General features: G+C 43.1%; 1 protein-coding gene across 6 annotated transcripts in view; it reads left to right on the plus strand.

The window, feature by feature from the left end:
• Positions 1–16,712: 16,712 nt before the first annotated feature.
• Ppp3ca (protein phosphatase 3, catalytic subunit, alpha isoform) overlaps positions 16,713–21,337 on the plus strand; it is a 268,014-nt gene continuing 263,389 nt past the window's right edge. For 4 of the 6 annotated variants that reach the window (XM_030252463.1, XM_030252464.1, XM_030252462.1 and 1 more), the window contains exon 1: positions 16,713–17,900. Coding sequence is in view for 2 of the 6 variants with exons in the window: in NM_008913.5 (NP_032939.1) it covers positions 17,843–17,900 (58 nt within the window). In the remaining 4 variants the exon portion in view is untranslated. The remainder of the gene's footprint in view (positions 17,901–21,337) is intronic. The other 2 variants (NM_008913.5, NM_001293622.1) reach the window with 1 other exon arrangement.

Below are 21,337 nucleotides of genomic sequence, written 5' to 3' on the forward strand. Positions count from 1 at the left end.
TCACATCAACGACCCCCCTTGTTTCTTCTTGTGGTTGTCACAGAATGCACAAGTAAAGAACCTGAAAGACATTGTTTTGGCTCAAGGTCTCTGAGGAGTCTGTTCACTGCTTCCTGGCTCCAAGTACTTAGGCAAAATGCATAACTGTGGAAGCATATGCAAAACTGGGTCTTAACCTCATGACAGGTGAAGAGGAGATGGGGCACCAGAAAGAAAGGCAGGACAAAGACATCTTTTTAAGGAGATACTTCTTGTATCCATTTCCCCTTCCTCTTCTTTTGAGCATCACAGAGTGGGAAGAAAGTGAACAAGGAATTGCAGTGGTGAGATTCACAGGCTTTGTGGTATTGATTTTGATGTCTTAAAGAACGCAACCTGCTTGCTGGCATTAGGTACAAATCACATGTATTTCCCTTGATATGTTAGCCAACATGTTCATTAGATTAGTTTGTCTGCGGACTAGTAATGAGGAGAGGAGGTTAAGGGAATATTTGGTGCATATTGCACTAAGATGTGACTGTAAGTTCATTACATGTACTTTTTAATCTCCAGGACAATATCATGTATAGTTATCATTGGTCACATTCCTCAGATTAAGAAACCAAGATTAATAAAGATTAATTAGCCTGTCAGAAGTCACACATCCAAACAACATTTGCTAAGAGACATAGCTAATATAAGAGGCTGATTTTATATCAATTTATTTAACTCTATAGGTGGGTATTGTGTCTGGGTATAAAATTCTGACATCAGAAAGCCAAGAACTTTATTCATAAAAGACCTCAATTTATACTATAATTCTGTATTTACTACCTACCCATAGAACCATGGGGCAAGAAGCACCGATTCAGAGCCTTGGTTTACTTGTGCCTATAACAGAAAACTGAAGACATTGTTAATGTTCCTCCAATGTCCTTCTCACCATCTGGAACACCAGTCCCTCAAGTGTTGTAAGGTGAGTGACAGCATTCCTCTTCCTCGCAAAACTGTGTCCAGCATGCTGCAAACATACATCTCCGTATGCCTCCAGAGATCTTGACCAATGACCCATAAAGCAAGATCAATATGACAAGGGCCTGAGGCATTGCACTTTATGCCCCTGTTGGATAAAAGGTGAGCCAAGAATCACCTGAGACTACCTTCTCCCTTAGCTTCTTTTTCTTGTTCATTCCTGCTTACCTTGATTTCTCAGTCATCATTTGAAAAAGAGCTCTATCCAAAGATTCTCCTAAGACAGAAACAGTCACTTAAACATTAAGAATAAAATAAGACAAATATCTGTAAATCATTTTATCAATTATGGATTGTGAAACATTGATATTGATCTCATGCAAAATTGTAAAACAAATTAGGGTCAACATTTTTATTTTTCCCCTAGACTATCAGGTTACTATCTCTTAGGTTCATGAAACGTTTCTGTTGTTCCGTCTTGCATATCAGAAATTTTGAACACTTTTATGTCTGGGTCATAAGGCTGTTTTTCTATATTCTTATGTGACAGTGCATCCAAGGAACTACAGAGGAGAAAATGAGGTCAGACCGCTGTCCTTGGTTATAGCAGTATGCTCTGGGTGACTGAATTTTAATGATTAACAGATACTTGGCATTTTCATTAATATCTTAAAAATGATTCTTTGAATTATATTATTCGAATTTTAAAGATTTAAAGTAACACTTTCATAGATGTAGTTGTCGTTTTATATATTTATCATCAAAACATTACCATGGCAATTTACCTTACTCAAAGGAAAAGAGCTGCTGGAGAACTTAACTGGCAAAACTAGTCCTTTCCTGTGACACCAGTCACCTAAGGTAGAACTTTCCTGAGAAGAAAAATACCCCTACTTTGTTTTCCAGTTTTATAAGACAGTGCAAGTAGGTGTCCTGATTTTTATTGTACCTCTGACACGGGTAGGTGTCCTGGTTTGGGGAAGACCACTGATTATTAAGAAGCAGGAGCCAGTTGTGATGCCCTTTCACCTTCATAAGAAAAGGTCCCTGCTTTCCTCCCCAGTGCTGCCCCCTCCTCCCAGCTTCCTGCTTTGTCTTGACTCCCTTAGAATCAATTCTCACATTATGTTGTTGTTTGGGCACAAAGGTTTTCACACTTTTGTTAAAACACAATGCTCCTTTTGTAACAAAGGAAGGAAGCCAAATATTCCTTGAAAGAGAGAGAGGAGGCAAAGGGGCAGATCACAGGCTCTGACAGACTCCAAGAAGGCATAAGTGTGGCCTTTGGAAAGTGAGCCTTCCTAAGTGACTTCTGGGGAGCCTTCTGGTGACTTTATATACATTCCTGTGACCTCTCAGCCTCTGGGTTGCTATCAGAGCACGCAGTTGGATACTGCATGATTCATGGTGTCTGCTGCCTCTACCCAAACTTCCTCCCAGACTTCACAGAAGAAAACACTGATGCTTTAGTTTTCTATTGTAATTATTATTTAGTGGGATTTTGTGTTTTAATGCCAGATTTTGGTTCAAGGGACGGTTGATAGGAAGGTCCAGAGCTGTCCCAGAGACTCCTCTTCGTCCACATGAGCTTTCTCCTCACGAGAATATCCTCCAGCAGAGAGCACAGGAATTGATAGACCTGTTCACAAACACAACCTCAACACCACTTCCACCGTGCTCTCTACACTACCCTTCACTTCTGCTGTATAGTCTGTGGGTTTGGGCAAACGTGTAATTCCATGCACTCAAAGTTGTTCCACACAGATTTTTCACTGTTGGTTCCATCCCGTTCCTCTAGAACTACACTCTCCCTGTTATCTCCTGGAAGCTACTACTTGTTCTACAGTTAACATAGGGCAGTGGTTTGGAGATAGAGCCCTTCCTTCAAGAGTCTCATATGTTGGAAGGTCTCATGGTAGAAAGCATGGTAGTGTTAGGAGGTTCTAGAACCTCTAAGAGAAGAAGCCTAGTGCCAGGTAATCAGGTCAGGAGTGGTCATCTCCTTTAAAAGAGATCAATACAGATATCAGGAAACCCTAGTTAGTTCCATCGAATGGGCTATAAAAAGTAAGCGTGACCTCAGAATCCCTGGGGCTCTGGTTTCATCAGGTGTCTTCTTCTGTGTATGACCTGCCATTGTTATGTTTCCAGTGTCATCATTTTTTTGACTTTTAAAACTGTGGGCTAAGTTAGTCTTGTTTCTTTGCAAGAAACTCAGCTCCAGGCATTTTGTTATAGAAACACATTAATATATATATTTTTTTCATTGTCCAGAAGACCATACAGCTGGAATCCTCTAGAATGAATGTTTTCAGATTGTCATATTGTGTGCAATATGAGTTTAATTTCACCATCCCTCATTTCTTCTAGGGCTAACCAAATATGACACTGTTCGTTTATATCACCTACTGGAGGACATCTTGATCCCTTCCAAGTCTTAGATATTACAAATAAAATGCCCTTGTTATTAATGATTCTAGTGGTATAGATTGGCTCTGACATGTTCTCCAAAGGCTTGTATAATAAGGCTTGGTTCCTGGTAGGTATGATTAGGAAGTGTGGTCTGGACTTTCAAAGATAGGACCTAGTAGCAAGTCTTCCAGCCATTAGTGGCAAAGATTACCACAAGACCATAAAGCTTTCTTTTTCTCTTTTCACTCTCTCCAGCCACATGGGAATTGATTTTTTTTTTTTTTTTTTTTTTTTTTTTGGCCACATGCTCATGCCACAATGAGCCATTACAGTACCAAGTCATGGGACCAGTCAGACATAGACTTAAACAAGTGAATCCAAGCAAACATTTCTCTATTATAAGTTAATCTAAGGTATCTTGTTACAGTATTAAAAAGCTAACTAACACACGCCGATTATTCATAACTGAAGTGTGACACAACTTTGGCACAGGACAGTAAAGAATGGTTAAAGTACAGTGGGGTCACATTGACCTTAGGGACACACATTTGGTCCTCGGGAATGTAATGAATTCAGGAAGTGAGTTACCAGGAGTCATCCTTTTCTCTCTGTTCTTTTCAGACATTGTGAATCCCATCTCATTCTCTCTGGGGAACCCTTTCTCCACTTTTCCCATCCAGACGTGGAATAATATGGTGGGTGATCACTGTGCAGCACAACTCTAAGCTTCCAGAGAAAGAAGAAACGTCTTCAGCTTTGCAGAGAAGAAAGCATTCGGGGAAAGAGGACATGTGGGCTCCGTTCCGAGCTATAGAACTCGAGATGCTGACCTGTAGAATCATGTGGATGAGTCATATATGAAATAGATCTGAACAAATAAAACACTCTCAGTATACACCTAATCCTTCCCAGGCTGGGGAGAGGACCTAGCTCCAAACACCTGGAACAGAGTGTCACTCCAATTTTAGTCAAAGTATTTCCTGTCTTAGTAATACATTTTTTTTTAACCATAAAGGAATTAAAGGGTATGTTGTTTGACTCAAGAATCTCAGGAAATAAAATAGTCATTTTTGTGAGAATTGAAAGCAGAGGGGGAGGGGGGGAGAGGGGGAGGGGGAAGGGGGAGGGGGAAAGGGAGGGAGGGAGAGAGAGGGGGGAGGGGGAAGGGGGAGGGGGAAAGGGAGGAGGGAGGGAGGGAGGGAGAGAGAGAGAGAGAGAGAGAGAGAGAGAGAGAATAGGATTGGATAGTGAGACCAACCCACTGGAAACCACACAATTCAGTCTTGTATGAGATGTGGTTTTTTTTTTTTTTCAAGGAGGCTTGGTTATTTCCCTTGCCCCAGCCCCCTTTACAAGTCCTTTTCAATCCTGATCAAAAGGTATGATGACTGTGCTGGTCTTCTCCATCCCTGTGACCGCTCCAGGGTGCCTTTACCTGTGTCTCCAGCTGTCCCAGCATTTTCTCTGTTTGTGGAGAGAGCTGGAGAGTGTGAAGAACTCATGGCCCCCTATGGCTGTCTTCCCAGAGACCTATGGCTGTCTTCCCAGAGACCTATGGCTGTCTTCCCAGAGACTGACCACTGCCGCTGGATGTGTTTACCAGGCTGTCTTGTCCGGGTGCGTCCAGCGGCAGTGGTCGGTGACTTATAAATACTCAGGCTCTCCTGTGGGATTGAGCCAATGTCCCTATGTTTCTGTGTCCTTGCTTTATGCCTCACAGATTTTATTCATCAGATTTTCAAATGGTGGGGTGAGGCTCATCAGTGCTATCTACAGTAATCTACTTAAAGCCAATTGATGACGAGTGGATTAGTGTATCTATAAAATGCCGTCATAGCAACATCTTGATTAATAATTAGCTAAATGCCTGGGTATTCCACACTTGCCAGGCTGACATAGAAGATTAACCATAACAGTATAGGAGCAACAGAATTAGATGACAAAAATATGTTTTGCTAACTAAAACAGTTCCCAAACAGGATAACCATAAAAACTGCTTGGGTTTTGAAAAAACTCCTATATTATTAAATTAACAATACTAACATTTAAGAAAAGGCTATGACTCACAAAATTGTGTTAGTCACACATTCTATATATATATACATGTATCATATAAATATATGTTCATATTCATAGAAAATATGTTTAAAACTCATAAAGTAAGAAAAGAACTTTTTTTCACTTGTACATTAAAAGAACTTTAAAACATGTTATTTACTTAACAATTAATTTGGTGACAATTTCATACAAGTATTTAATACACACTTATCACTCTTACCCTGTAACCTCTCTGATCTCTCTCAAACTCCCACCCAACCCTTCCCCTCCTTTCCAGTCTTTCTTACATTTATACCTTTTTGTTTTGAATTATGATTCAAATCATTTAACCTGGACTAGGCAGTCTGTGTAACCATGGGTTTGGGACTATGCAGAGAAACCTGGGGAAGTCACCAGTGAGTCCAGAGCTGAAGACAATGACTACCCTATCTCTGTGTCCCAGAATCAGTAAGTAGCCTGAATATCAGCAAAAGGGGTGTGGCCTCATAAGCCACTCCTACATCCATGCCTGACTGCTGACAGACCCATTTTTGTGCAGGCCCAGTATAAGCAACAATAGCTGCTGTGACTTTATGATTTGTAGTAGCAGTGGCATGCTCAAGAGATGGCATTGGTTCGCCCTTCTCCTGTTTAACAGCTCTTATATCTTTACCGGATTTTCTTCCAAAATGTTTCCTAAGTCTCTGGGCGGGGAATGTATGTGTGTCTCCAAGTGTCTTGTCGAGGGCTACCACTTATTCTCCGCACTTGGAGCAGCCATGAGTCTCTGTATTCACAATAGTTCACTAGGTCCATGAAATGTTACAGTCATTATGATCAAGAATAACATTTGCCTAGGGATATAAATATAAATAAATAATATAAATATAAATGTGAATACTAGAAGATAGTTGGAGGCTATGCCAATTTGGCTAAGCATCAGTAGCTAGTTGACCTCCACAGGCGTAAGTTTTTGACAAGATTCATACGGTATCAAGGATGGATGCCTCTCTGTGAGTGAACTCTATAGCAGGGAAGAATCTTGTAGCTCAGTTCTAGCATGGTTTCTTTGTATCTTGCAAGGACAGTGTGTTACAAGTTGCATATGGAAGTAGTCCACACCTGGCATAGGGATCCCTTTGTAAGGCTGCCTTCTTGTGATCAAGTCTTGCCACCCAATTTTTTAAAATGTAATTTATAAAAAGAGTTTGAAGGAAGAGAATTTGTCTTTTTGTTTGTTTCTTTTTAATTCAACCCTATTGTACATTGTTAATCATTGTCAATTGCTACTCTATCACTGCCTACCTACTGAGGCCCTGGAAAGCTAAAGCTGGCACCCTAGCTTGGTAGGAGTCTAGAAAGATTATAACAAAAGATATTCATGAAAGTAATCTGGTATAGGACCATAAGGTTTCCAGAGAAGATGGGCAAACACCAAAAGCCAGTCCTGGATCCATACTCATTTTAGAAGTATTCTCATGTGTGAAATGCAATTAAAATACATTCGTAGTCACTGATGTCAAATAGTAGTCTGATGGCCCCATGGGGTTGAGTAGATTATTTAGAAATTCAAATGGGCACTACTACCTTTTATAAACATTTGGTTTTCCTCTAATTGTGGGCATGTGAGAGGATTACATACCATTGCTCTCTATGAAAATAGGTGTGGTCCAGCGATGAGCTCATGCCAATGAAATGTGAGTGGGGTCATTTATGAGTGCCACCTCTGGCAGACACTCTTGATAGCTGGGGCTCAACCTTGCTTGAGCCTTCTGCTCTCCTGCTGGGTGACTGTAGAAACACCCAATGATGTTTGTGCTATTTGATTGTAGCTACTGGGAAGACAAGCCAGCTCATGGAGTATGTGGGTCTGACTAGATCTGCAGAAGACTTCAAATGCCTGTTAAGTCATTGGAGTCTTCAAACATTTACTGTATAACAGTCTCAACTGTGGCCATGAAATAGCAGCCAGCATAGAGAATAATTAAGAGCATAAAACCTTACTAAGGAACCTTAGTCAAAGTCTGTCTGTCTTTCTGTCTTTGCTTTTACATTTGTGCTGTTTTACTTTTCATTTTTGTTGCAGAATATTAAGAACTTAGAGAAAACTGAGATAGGCGAGGGCAGGAACAAAATAGAGTCATTTTCTGAATGAAGCAACAGGGTTTCACAAGCATAGAAATTAGAAGGTATGATCTCTTGGAACTCAATGGGGGATGTGGAAAAGACCCCTTTGGCTGTGGGAGATTTGATTAAATCACACTATGGGCTTAGTAAAGTGCATATCATTTTGAAAAAGCTTCCAAAAATATACTGAAGGAGTCTTTGCTATGTTGAACCAGGTTAAGAACCAGGCCTGAGGAACAGAAAGCAGATTTTAAGACTTTTTCTTACTCTGCATTCCTGATCATTAAGCAGTCTCTTCCCTCCAGAAGGGCACTATCTATTTACACACCTTCCAGAGTGGCCTGTGTCATTGGCTACCTTCGCTTCAGCCAGGCATACTTTTTTATTAAAACTTCCCTGCGAATTTGATGTCAAGTTCTTCACTGAGGGAATCTGATTGAGCTAGCTTACTTTGCAAGTTAGAGGAGGGAAGTGTCACAAGTCCTTTGATGTTCCCTACTTAGATGTCCACTCCCCCCCCCATGTCGTCATGGCAACAGTGGGTGAACAAGCAACTGAGGATTGCTTGGCAGATGAGGTGCCTGAACATTATACCCAAGATAAGGATGCTGGCATCACAGGTACCCCAAAGCAAATTCAATATATCCTGGTGATATCCTGGTGAGCTGGACCTCAGATCCTTCCTTAATAGAAGAAGGGAACACTTGCTCTGAAGAACCCTGCTCTCTTCTTCCATGAAAACTGCTGATGTCTACACTAAGTTTTCACCACGGGAGAGCTTGGATGTTGCAAACAATAGACCTCTTCGTGCATTTGGAAAAGAAGAATACCTTGCCCTGCCTGTATCCGCACAAGCAATTATTCCAACAAGGGCAGACAAACTTCAGGCTAAGAACTGAACTTCCTAACTCCATTCCCTAACCTGAGAGCCTGATCACACCATCATGACAAAAGTTAAGTTTTATAAGCTTAAAACATCTAAAGATGAATTTTTAGTTGTTTTCCTATTAATTTGTTGAAGTGCTTAATTTCAACAACGAAGAAAGATCAGGAAAGTGAAATAAAGTAGCATCATAACAGAATTTTCATTCATTCATTTTAAACACCTACCTTGTGCTTGGCTTGCTGCGGACCCTGGAGGTTTAGTGAGGAATATCTCTAATTTTGAGAAGACATTAGGTATATGCATGTAGTCCATCCCCATAGCACCTGCCCTACACGCATGAGTCAACTCAGTGAAAGTCCTTAAAGATCTCAAAGGTTAACACAACTAAACGTAAGTCTCAGCTTACAAAATAGGCTTTATTTTACTAGCAGCCCAGTCCTTAGTAAGCAGTAACTACCATCTTCCATTTGCTCAGGCCCCCAGAGTTTTGTTTGTTTCTTTTTTTGGTTTGTTTGTTTGCTTGCTTGCTTGTTTTTTTGTTTTGTTTTTCGAGGCAGGGTTTCTCTGTGTAGCCCTGGCTGTCCTGGAACTCACTTTGTAGACCAGGCTGGACTCGAACTCAGAAATCCGCCTGCCTCTGCTTCTTGAGTGCTGGGATTAAAGGCGTGCACCACCACGTCTGGCTTCTTTCTTTCTTTCTTTCTTTCTTTCTTTCTTTCTTTCTTTCTTTCTTTCTTTCTTTCTTTCTTTCTTTCTTTTTTTTTATTTCTTGACTATTTTTATACCTTGCAAGTCCTGTGTCCATTTTATGAACAAGTCTGTAAGGTCAATTTTTTAAACACACGTGGGGTTTGATGTTTTTATTTTCTTCCAACCTGTGCAATTGAGAGGACCTCCATTCTAGATTGGATTATGAGCAATTCTCTCTAGTGGCCGTTCCACTTTCTCCCTTCGTCCTATCACCACATTTACATTCATGTTTTCAGTTATGTCATATCACTCTCCTATTAAAGCCATCATGCTATCTAGAATAAATATTGCTTATCCCAGTGATCTATAACGCTCTATGCAGTCTGACCTTATATATTCCCAATGGGATTTCTAATTCACTCTGTTCAAGCTATCTGGCTATCTTTTGACAGCTGCTTAACAAACAAAACCTGAAAATATCCAAAGTAAAACAAAACAAAATCAAAACGGAAAAAAAAAAAACATGAACAAACAAGAATCTCATTCCTTAGAATCTTTTAATATGCAATTTCTTTTACCTAGAACTTTTGTCTGTGTAGCTGCACAGATATCTCCATCCTGGTATGTTCTTATACATGTGGTTGTTTTTAATATTTCTTTTTCTGTCTTCTTTCTCTGCTCACTTGAATATAAGTGGCATAAGATCAGAGATTTTAGATTTTGCATGCTATAATTCAAAGGCCTGATACCTATATGCAGTCAATAAACTTATACTAAATATGTGCTGTTTAACTGTCCATGAATATTAGCAAAATAAAAATTTGCTAAGGGGACTCATGGGTAAGAGATCACTATAGAAACTGACACCATGTGAGCCAGTGAAGATGAGTTAGGACAAGAACATTATACTCATTTCTAGGAAAAGGGGCAGAGGAAGGAGGCTGTAAATTAACAAAGTCATACGACATAATGTAAGGGAAAAGGAGAAAACCAAACTGAGCACAGCTCCAGAGTGGGGATGCGGAGTAGAGGCCTCATCCAAAAGCAGTCTGTTTGCTCCTTTGTGAGTGGTACTATAGATTGATCCTTCAAGTACAGGCTACCTGAACAAGGGCCCCTCAATAAAATCAGAAAGGAGCTCAAACTAACAAAGACCTACATTTAAAAACAGAAAAAAAGAGAAGATACTGAATTAGGTACAATTCCAGATGTAGACTTCAGTAAGTTACTAGTAAAAAGGATCAAGACAAGATAAAGACAAAAAAGAAGCAGATACAACATCAGTAACCTGGAAGAAAGAAAAAAAATCAGCAAGGAAATTCAAGTTCTAGAAAAAAAAGTGTGACTAAATTTTACGTATTTATTATTTGCTTTATTTTATTAAAAATTTACCATATATTCTGATCATGGTTTCTCCTCTCTCAGATCTTCCCCATATCCTTATGCATCTATCTCAAGACTCTGTCTCTCTCTTTCTTGCTCTCTCTCTCTCGCTCTCTCTCACAATCTCTCTTTCTCTCTTTAGAAAAGAAAAAGGCATATATAAAAAACAAACAAACAAATCTGAATTTCAAACAAAACACTAAAACACACACTCCAAGTCAAAACCCATTAAAATACAAAATTGGAAACCATATAAACAACTAAAAGACCAGTAAGATGAAAAATGCCTAAACAAACAATATGAGACAAAATACAGCTATAAAAACATTATTGAATTCATTCGATTGGTCATCTATTGCTGAGCATGGGGTTTTCCCTTAATCCTGCTTTATATGCCCTTTGAGATTCCTTTAGAGAAAACCAATTTTTTCTTTGCAAGTGTTTGTCAATGGGAGATAATTTCTTGGTTAAGGAAGGGAACTCACTTCCATTTCTCCTTCTGAGCACCTGGTTTGAGCCTTTGCCGGCTTTGTGCAAGCTGGCAATCCCTCTGTGAGTTCATATGTATGTTAGTTCTTCTGTATCCTTCGAAGAGGACTGATTTTTTTTTTTAAGACACAATTATCTGTTGTTTCCAAGAAACACATCTCACTAACAATGATAACCACAAGCGGAGAGACAAAGGATAGAAGTTAATCTATCAACTGAATGAAAGTCAAAAACAATCAGGTACAGCTCTTTTGATATCTGATGAAGTATATCTCAAGCCAAAATTAATAGGAAGAGGTAAAGAAGAACACTACATAATAATAAAAAGAATAATTCATATAAAATATTTGTGAGTGACTTCATTATCCCACTTTCATCTTTTTAGGTCACACACACTAAAAATAAAGAGGTTCATTATACCTTAGATTGGGTGGGCATAATAGATAAACACAGCATCTTCCAAACAACAAATGAGGTATATCTCAGCAGTTCAAGAAACCTTCTCTATCATAAACTACTTTGTAGGCCATACATCACGTCTTAACAAATACAAAGAGTCAAAATAATTTCTTGCTCTAGTCATAAAGCAATACAATCAGAAATCAAAACTACATAAATACTTGGAGAGTGGATAATGCATTCTTGAAAGATCAGTGAGCCTCTGAAGAAATCAGGAAAGAAACTTAGATGCTTCTAGAATGAAATGAAAAGATTAGAACTCACTGGACCCTTTGGGATACAATCCAGGGAATTCTGAAAGGAAACTTTCCCACTATGAGTGCTTAAATTAAAACATGAGAGTAATCTTAGATAAATAACCTCATGATGCACTTCTAGATCTTAGAAAAATAAAAATAATCTAAACCACAAAGTAATGAGTGGCAAGAGATAATAAAGATCAGAGTTGAAATTAATAATAAACACTAAAAAGATAATATAGAGAATCACTAAAAGATTTGATTTCTTTTTTTGGAAAAATAAACAATATTGATAACTCCTGACAAAATAACCAAATGAAAGATAGAAGACCTAAATTGATAAGAGAAATAAAACTTAGAATATTAAAATAGTTTCTAATCATTAAGAAATATTTTGATAATTTATGTTAAAAATAACCGGAAAAGCTAGCAGAAGGAGATATATTCCTAAGCATGTACAATTTGCTAAATTAGATCAAGAAAATAACAACTTGAGTTAATAAACAACTTAAACTCATAGTAAACAATGACATTGAAAAAAAGCAATGGCGATTCAGCCCAGTAGGTAGAATGCTTGCCTACTGTGCATGAAGCCTAGAGTTTGACTCTCAGCATTGTGTACAACTGAGTATGTTGATGAATGGTTACAAATGCCTGTAATCCCAGCTTTTGTGACAGAGACAGGAGGATCAGAAGGTCAAGGTTGTCCTGTGCTACATAGTAAGCTTCAGGGCAGCCTGGGATTCCTAAGTTACAGGGAGTTTGCATTCATTGGCTTTATTTCCTTTAATTATTTTTAAGTACCCTAACAAAGAAAAGCCCTGAGCCAGATAGATTCACAACCAAAATTCTACCAACTACTCAGGGAAAAAGTAACACCGTTATTCCTCAAACTGTTCCATCAAATAGAAAGGAAAAGAATACTACCCAACTCATTCTATAAAGCCCTGTTACCCAAACTAGACAATGGCACACAGTGAGAGGAAACTATACTCCCATTTTGATTTTGAAAACTCAAGAAAATGCTGAGTGACTGAATTTAAAAACACATTCAAGAGATGTAAGTTGAGTTTATTCCAATGAACCAAGGAAATGTCCAGATTTTGAAAAATATGTTCTTCTCTGAATAGAATACAGAACACAGTATATTTAATTCCTTTATTCATTTCTCTTTTCCATCTTCCCTTTCTTATTTATTTATCTACCATTTGCTTGCTTACTTACTTACTTATTTCCTCTGGAACTAACAAAGCAGATGTCTTAGGATTTCTAGTCCCATGATAAAGCAACAGGACTGAAGCCAACTTTCAAAGGAAAGGATTTATTTCTTCTTTTACTTCCTGGTACTACTTTAATCACCGAGGGAAGTCAAGGCAGAAATTCGAACAGGAGCCTGGTGGCAGGCACTGAGGGAAATGTCATGGAGGAGTGCTTTTGACTGGTTTGCTTCCCATGACTTGCTAAGTCTGATTTCTTAAGCACCCAGAATCACCTGCAGATGGTGGTACTACCTACAGTGGACTGGGTCCTTCGCCATCAATCGCTACTCAAGAAAATGCCCAACAGATACGTCTATGGGCCAGTTCTAGAGACACTTTCTCAATTAAGCTTCCTTCTTTTCATATCACCCTAGCTTGTATTAAGTTGACAAAAACCACAAAATTATGTGCCAGCACATAATGTTCACATAAAAAGTACAAGTTGTTTTTCACTATCTATGATGTGAAAATTGTGCAAATCACTTCAGTACTGTGGATTACAAACCCCCAAATCTGCACCCCAACATCCCCTCCATGTGATGGTTTGTGTATGCTTGACCCAGTGAGTGGCACTATTAGAAGGTATGGCCCTGTTAGAGTAGGTGTGGCCTTGTTGGAGGAAGTGTTACTGTGGGTGTGGGTTTTAAGACCCTCATTCTAGCTGCCTGGAAGCCAGTATTCTGCTAGAAGCCTTCAGATGAAGATATAGAACTCTCAGCTCCAGCTGTAACATGCCTGCCTGGATGCCGTCATGTTCCCACCTTGATGACAATGGACTGAATCTCTGAACCTGTAAGACAGCCCCGATTAAATATTGTCCATTTGAAAGTTGCCTTGGTCATGGTGTCTGTGCACAGCAGTAAAACCCTAACTAAGACACTCCATCAATCTTCCAGTACATAACTCTTTGTGGGAGCAGCGCCTTACACATTGATCCTTGCAAGGATAACTTATCTGTAAGACCTATGCATCAAGACTAAAGGGAATTATCTGACTGAATCCTTTATTCTTCACATTTGTTGAGAAATGAGCCAGTACTTTGCACAGTTGCTCAAAACATAACTGGTACATGAATTGTTTGTTTACAGAAATGAAGATTAGATGTTCATGTATTAAGACAGGTGTGAATGTTTTTAGTCTCTTACATAACACTGAGGTAGCACTTCTGTATCTTAGTACACAGTTTACTTTGGAATAAAATAAGCAATGGCTGTATATTAATTTCCTAATGGATACATCGATAAATCTTAGCGACTAACACAGAAATGACTATTTTTTTTTTATTTAAAGCCTCATGCAGTCTTTCTAAGGAGGTGATCAACAGTTCTTGATGTTGTCATAATAAGACTTGTCGCTATTTGATACTCTGTCTATAGCAGGGTCTTAGAAAGCTCTGTATTCAGCTGAAGAAGCTTACAGATGGAAGGGTGCGTATCATTGCTCCATCACTCTGCTGGCATGTCACAGACAGCTTGGCCCAGATTATCAATACCAAGAACTAATCGCATGGACTCATTATGGTTGGGCTGTGAAAGGGAATTCCAAACAGGAAAGCTGCTTCCTAGAGATAATTAAACAAAGGAAGGAAAAGTGTATTATTTTTTGTAGTGTATGAAATGTTGTCTTTTATGACTTTTTAAAAAATCTTTACTTTCTCTTCATAAGCAAAGGACATTTCCAAAGTCAGCTCCTGAAAACTGAACCTGTCACAGTGAAAATGTGAGTTCCAAATGTAAGCTAATCTTTGTCAGTTTGAATATAGTCAAGAGCTGTTTGGGAACTCTAACAGGATTTAAGGAGAAAAGGAAAGGGACAGCTATAGCAGAGAGCTGGCCATTGGAAGGGATGACTGGCTATCTGGTTGACTAGGCCGGGTGTCTGGACCTAGCTATTCCTTGGTTGGCATTGTCCTGTATAGTACTTAAGAATCCAACTTTACTTAATATGCATCTACATTACAGTGCTTAGGGAAACACACGCGCGCACACACACACACACACACTAAAAGTATTTGATGATAGAAAGATGTGCTGTGCAAAGTGATTACTATTTGTCACCCCCTCCCCCCCCCCACACACACCTTATGTGGACTTGGGATGGACTGAAGGGTGTTTCTGAAAGGTCTACCTTTAGTTCCTATTTCTATTATCAAACTTTTCAATGTGTTTGATAATTTCAGCCCCTGATCCTAGCTCAAGGATGCCTTTCCTATGCCCAGGGGAGAGCTACTCTAAATAACAGTTGCATCTGTGAGCAGCGTGGGGGTGAGGGAGTCTTGGCTTTCAAAGTGAGGATCCCCAGATAAGGTTTCCTGGTCTTTCCTGAAGCAGGCCCTGCTCACCCACAGGTCTTGGCGTCCTTCCCTCTCTTCCAGCCATCTGGCCAGGGACCAGCTTCCCAAATCTGCCTTGGCAACTAGCTCTGCTCTAGCCCAGGAGGCTGTTTGCAACAACCCCTAACTGAGGAGATTACAGAGTCCTCTTGTAGATAATTTCATGTTCCCTGAAAATTCCACTGGGCTATATAGATCTTATTGAAAGCAAGGACCCTAGAGGTGGCAAATTTAGCAGCAGAAATCTGGCCACGAGGGCAGCCTCCCTTTGCGGATGGGATGTGACCATCCACTCCATCTCTCCTTTTGACTGGCAGGCTAGCCTTCTCACATCCTCTGTCCTAAAATCCTTGAGGCTACCTAGTTGTCATGCCCCAGAGCCACCAATTTGCTATTAAATTTGTATTTTTTTGGACTTGAGTTTCATCTAATCCCTGTGGCCAGATCAGTTCTCCTGGCTCCATCTCCTAGCTTCCTAAACTCCCCCCCCCGCCCCCTCCCAAGACAGTCCTGGCTGTCCTGGGACTCAGTCTGTAGACCAGACTGGCCTGGAACTTACAGAGCTCCTCCTGCCTCTGCCTCCCAGATGCTGGGACTAATGGAGTGTGCCTCCAGCAGCTTCCCACACCTTTTTGTAGGCCCTTTATTAAGCTTACAGTCCAATTCAGGAAATACGAAAACCCTGATACTGAAGGAATTTGAAAATAAAACAGGAAGGACAAGGGTGAGAAATTTATTCAGCTCTCTTCATAATTTCCTTGCTGGTCCTTGGGGTTGTGGTAGGCCAGGGGGAGGGCTGTGCCCAGAAGATATTTTGTTTGTTTGTTTGTTTGTTTTTTCGAGGCAGGGTTTCTCGGTATAGCTCTAGCTGTCCTGGAACTCAGGAGGCAGAAGATATTTTGAAGAGCATTTCATACACGGTCCCTTATTTTCCTTCTTATGAGGGACTTGTGAGAAACTGCAACAAGCCAAGGCCCTACATGCATCTTGATCACTGAGTGACTGACTGGAAGGAACAGGAAGAAATTTAGTGTCACCTATCGCCACCAGTGACTGCTAGCTCCTGTGAACAGGGAAAAGGCGACCTCTCCCGAGTCTTTCTGACTCCTCTTATCTCCTAGGGCATCCAGGGTCACTGAGCACAGCCAGGGTCGCATAGGCTCCAGTCTGTTCCCATCCACCTTGGATAGCTAGCCAGCCAGCCACCGCGTCCCGCAGCGCCCCAAACACACTTTCGTTTCTTCCCGTGAAGTTGTGCACGCGTCCTAACCACCCCACCATCAGTAATCCCCGTCCACCTAGCTCAGGCAGAGCTGCCTCCCCAAGGTAAGCTGTTTACTCGTCGCCTTCCTTGGCGATCCTCCCTGGACAGCTGCGGCAGCGACAGCAGCTGCGCCGCGGCCGGGAGCGTCCGGCGCTCCTCCTTCCTCGGTCTCCGAACTCACTACTGCGGGCCACTCACACACTCGGAGCGGCCGAGACCCACCCGGGAGTGTGTGCAGGACTTCGGGAGTGGGCAGGCGCGGGGGCACGCAGCAGCCCAGCTCCTCCCGGCCCCTACTCCCAGTCCAGCCTCCCTCCTCCCTGCCCACTCCAGTGACACTTGAGCGGTCACAGGGCGGTGGAGGCAGCAGGCCCACGGGACTGACTGGCACCCTGAAGAAAACAGAGCAGGGGGCGGGGCGGTCACCCAGACCACCGCCTTAGCGATGAGGGACGCGCTCTCCAGCCAATGAGCTTGCGAGGTGCAACGTGGGGCGGGCCCTAAGGCGGACCCCGAGGAGGAGGTGGCCAGGGCGCTGGAGGCGGGGGCGGTGAGGAGGAAGGGGAGGAGGCGGAGGCGGGCGCGGTGGTGGCGGCGGCCGGCGCGGCGGCGGAGGCGAGGTTGTGCCCCGGACTGTGTCCACCGAGCTCAGCGGCTGTTGCCTGTGCGTGGAGAAGCAGCGGCGCCGCGAGGCAGAGGAGGATCGCGGACGAGCGCGGCGGCGGGACGTCTACGGCTGCCGCGGCCCCGGCGGCGCCCGGCGACAATCGGCGTGGGGAAGCAGCGGCGGCCGCAGCGGCAGCCGCCTCTCCAGCACCGGGAAGCCGAGGCGCGGCTGGCGGCGCTGACATCCGCGGCCCTGCCTCTCCTCCCTCGCCCCCGGCCCTCCCCATGTGATCGGTCTTAATCCCGACCGTGTGCGCGCGTGGGGGCTCCATTGCGCGGCGCCCGGTGTCGGTGCCGGGGTGGGTGCTCGCGTGTGCTTCTCCTCCCCATCCCCCGCCCCGTCCCCAAGAATAAAAGAAGAACCGGGAGGCGTGCTCAGAAAATAAATAAATAACCAGCACACACGCGCAGCCCGGAGCGAGGCGGCGGGGCTGGCGGCGGCGGAGGAGGAGTGAAGGCGGCGGCGGCGGAGGAGGGACGCGCGGAGCCGGCAGTAACTTTCGAGCCAGCCCAGAGCCCAGAGCTCCAGCCGAGCGGTTTGCAGCGCGGCGGCGGCGGCGCTGAGTGTCTGGCCCGCCGGTGCGGTCGGGGTGTGCAGTCGGACGGGACGAGCAGCGCGTCGCTGTCCCCCCCTCCCGGTGGCTGGAGATGTCCGAGCCCAAGGCGATTGATCCCAAGTTGTCGACGACCGACAGGGTGGTGAAAGGTAAGCGCAGCGCCGCGTCGGCCCGGGGTGCACCGAGTGCCGCAGGCGACTGTCCTCCCCTCCCCCGCCCCGGTCGTCCCTCTCCGGCTAGCGCCGGGGACCTTCTAGGATCTCCTGCAAGAGGCGATCCCTTCCTTCGCCGCGCCCTGCCCCCACACCGCCCACCCGGCCCTAATCGGGGCATTTATTTTTATTTATGTATTTATTTGTTTGTTTTCGTGGACGGGGGGCAGCAGTTGGCAAATGGCTGAGTGGCTGGGAGGCGGTGGCGGGGGTGGCGGTGGCGGGAGGGGGCGCCCGGGGGGGGGGGTGACTGCTGGCAGGGTGTAGCTGCTGTGACAGAAATAGGAAGTGGGTGGCTGCTCGCGGGCTTGCATGGGATCGGGTTTATGGTTTGCTCTTTGTAGAGGGAGGGGAGGTGATTTATGGCTTTTAAAAAATTAATAGGGCATTTTAATGTGGCCATGGCTTGCCGCGGACTGGCTCGCCCCGGCACATTGCTCCAGGCGCTCCATTGCAGCAGTTCCCTGGGCGCCCCCTCCCCCTCCGCGGGAAGGGCCTGCACAGGACTCGCGAGAGAGCGGGAGAGCGTGGGGGGAGCCCAGCTCCGGCTGCCGCGCGCCGCGGGGGCGGGGGGACCGGGGCCGCGTGGGGGCAGCTCCAGGCGGGGGACGACCGGAGCCCCCGCTGCCGCCCCGGGATTTCCCCGCAGGCCTGGAGCGACGCGAGCGGTGGCGATCCTCTGTCGACCTCCCTTGCCACCCACGGCTGACTGCCGCCGACCTGTCATTGCTCTTAAAGGGTTCCCCGCTGGTGCACACCTTTAGGGTGGGAAGCTCACCGTGCTCCCTTCCCCCAAGCTCCTAGCACCCCCTTGGTTACGGGCTATTTGGTTGTCTTTATTGCTAGGGGTGATTTGTATGTGTATAACTGGCAGGGATGGCTCTGGGTTGCTGGCTAGGAGAAGCCAGGGGGATTCGTGGGGTGAGGAAGGGGACAACGTGGTTGCCCTTTCTATCCCCACCATCCTCACTGTATTCCAATGTGGAACGGGGAAGAGGAACTGCAGATTCGAAAGGATTAAGTAGTGACACTTATTCTTGGGGTCAGGGTTCTGAGCAAAGCTGAGATGGGCACTAGCCTGTGCAGAGCGGGCCTCTGAAACTGGAAGGAGTGATGGGGGCGGTGTGTGTGTGTGTGTGTGTGTGTGTGTGTGTGTGTGTGTGTGTGTGTGTGTGTGTGTGTGATCAGAAACAGTATCTTATGCAGCAGAGCACTTAGCTAGAGTGCAAAGCAATCAAGTCATTTGCTCCAGGAACACTTAGGTGAAAGTAACCCAGCGCCCTCCCTAAGACATGATCCATGTTCTTTGGAGCTTTAGAAAGGATACTCGCTCCTACGTTTGCTCAGATTTTAAAGTTTTGAGTTGTGTTGTGCTGTGCTGTGTGTGCGTGCGCGCGTGCGTGCGTGTGTGTTATGTTTTCTTTTGTGAGAGAATAAAATATTTTCTCTCCTTTTGGTTATGTTGGAACCATTCCTACTTAAAAGTAGGATTCATAGAGCCGTCAAAATAAAGATGGAATAGGAAAAGCTCTGTAAAAAAAAAAGGTGATAAAGCCTCAGATGCACCGCTGTCTTGTGCAATGATCAGCAAGTATCTCCTTAATGTGTGACGTTTAGGCATAGCTCCAATGCAAAGATACTTTGTTTCCTAAACAAAGTAATAGTTTACAAAGATGATACTATGTGTTGGTAGAAAAAAAAGTCCTGTCACATTCCCTGTTTAGATGTCAAACGTGGATTTCTAAAGTGTGGATTTAGATTGTTATTGTCATCAAGTAAGCTATGTAAAACTAATTGCTTGATATGTTTACCAGTTAATAAGCAGAGCCAGTCTCCAACCATGCCATGGTTCTTTGGCCTCATGTTTCAGTGTCGAGTTTTATAAATGACTTCCTCCAGTAGTACATAGGCACACCCAGAACTCCAAAATTGTGATTTCTGTATTTTTTTCAGAAGTGATATATATGTGCGGAATGTAGATTCAAAATAGGAAACAGTACTCTAATCCCACACTTGTTTGGATAGGGATTCTACTGGAAGATTTTGTTTACAGAAAAAAAAATATTGATGACTCCTGAGTTTCAGATGGGCATGCTGCCGTGGCTTGGCTTCTCTTGGGCTTTTTTTTTTTTCCCTTCACATTTTATGTCATTGGTTTAAAAGTCCTGACACAGCTTCCAGACAACATTTTGTCATGCATAAGATTTTCAGGATTAGTATTTTGAGATGGCCATCTATTTTGATCCCTTTGAATATTATATCCCTATTTAACAAGTGGAAAGCAACACGTATGCTGAGTGGAAAAAATTTAAAGAATATATTTTTATTTTAAAATGCACATAGTATGCAGTACACGAAAACATTATTTTAGTCCCTGTTTTCTGAAACCTTTATGTCAATTGTCATTCTTGAAGTCATTTCTCAACAGAGGAAACGGTTTATCTCTGAGGAGCTATCTCTGTTCTTTAGGTCTTGTCTCCTCTTATAAAAAGTACCTGTAGCCTTATTTGATGCATATAGGAATAGTCAGAGTGGTCCTTTGGCATGCCTTGGCTTTTTCCTACAGTTATCTTTATGGCTGTGATCTGGCTTTTGCCGGATGACAAATTGCTCTTTACAAATGACTCTGTGCTTGTGGTTTTGTTTATAGTCATTTGAGGACAGCTTTCTACAGCTCTCTTGGTTTGTGCTTCAAGAGTGCAACCTTAGAAAGGTAGGTTGAGTTTTACCTTCAACTAAGGCAGTGTGGAGGCTTGTTGAGACTGCTATATCATGCACAGAGTGTTTAAACTTCTAGAAGGAAAGAGGAATGGTGGCCGAAGAGACGAACTTAAGATTATTTCCAGAAACATTACCTCAACTATAAAATCATCTGTTGCTTTCTTTGACTGTTCTGAAGTTAAAAAAAAAAAAAAAACAAATTTAAAAGTTGTTAGACTTCAGAGAAAACATTTTGGCTTTCTGTTTGTTGAGAACCAGTATAATTTGATCCATTTATTTATTTATCATTTATTGGAGCATGCAAACTATATTTGTTTGTTGTGAGAAAGACTGTATATATGTCGAGCGCTTACTTCAAACTCAAGATCCTCCTGCCTCAGTCTCCAGAGGTGGATTTCAGGAGTGCTAAACCGTGTCTGGATCACATTATGCTTTAATGCTATGCGGATACTACTGTAATCAGTAGAAGACTGAGGTTAATAGGGTAACTAGCTCTTCTCCACCCCCAACATACCCAATGGCCTGGTTCCCTCTGCAGTATACCCGAGAAGTCTATTGAGACTTTTGTAGCTGGTCACTTTGTCTGTCTTCTCTGTAAGCTTCCATTTTGGCTATAAAGTTTTGCCCTTGGACAGAAGTATTTGGAGTAGATT

Source organism: Mus musculus, chromosome 3 (genome assembly GCF_000001635.26).
Source record: "Mus musculus strain C57BL/6J chromosome 3, GRCm38.p6 C57BL/6J".
Lineage (NCBI taxonomy): Eukaryota > Metazoa > Chordata > Mammalia > Rodentia > Muridae > Mus > Mus musculus.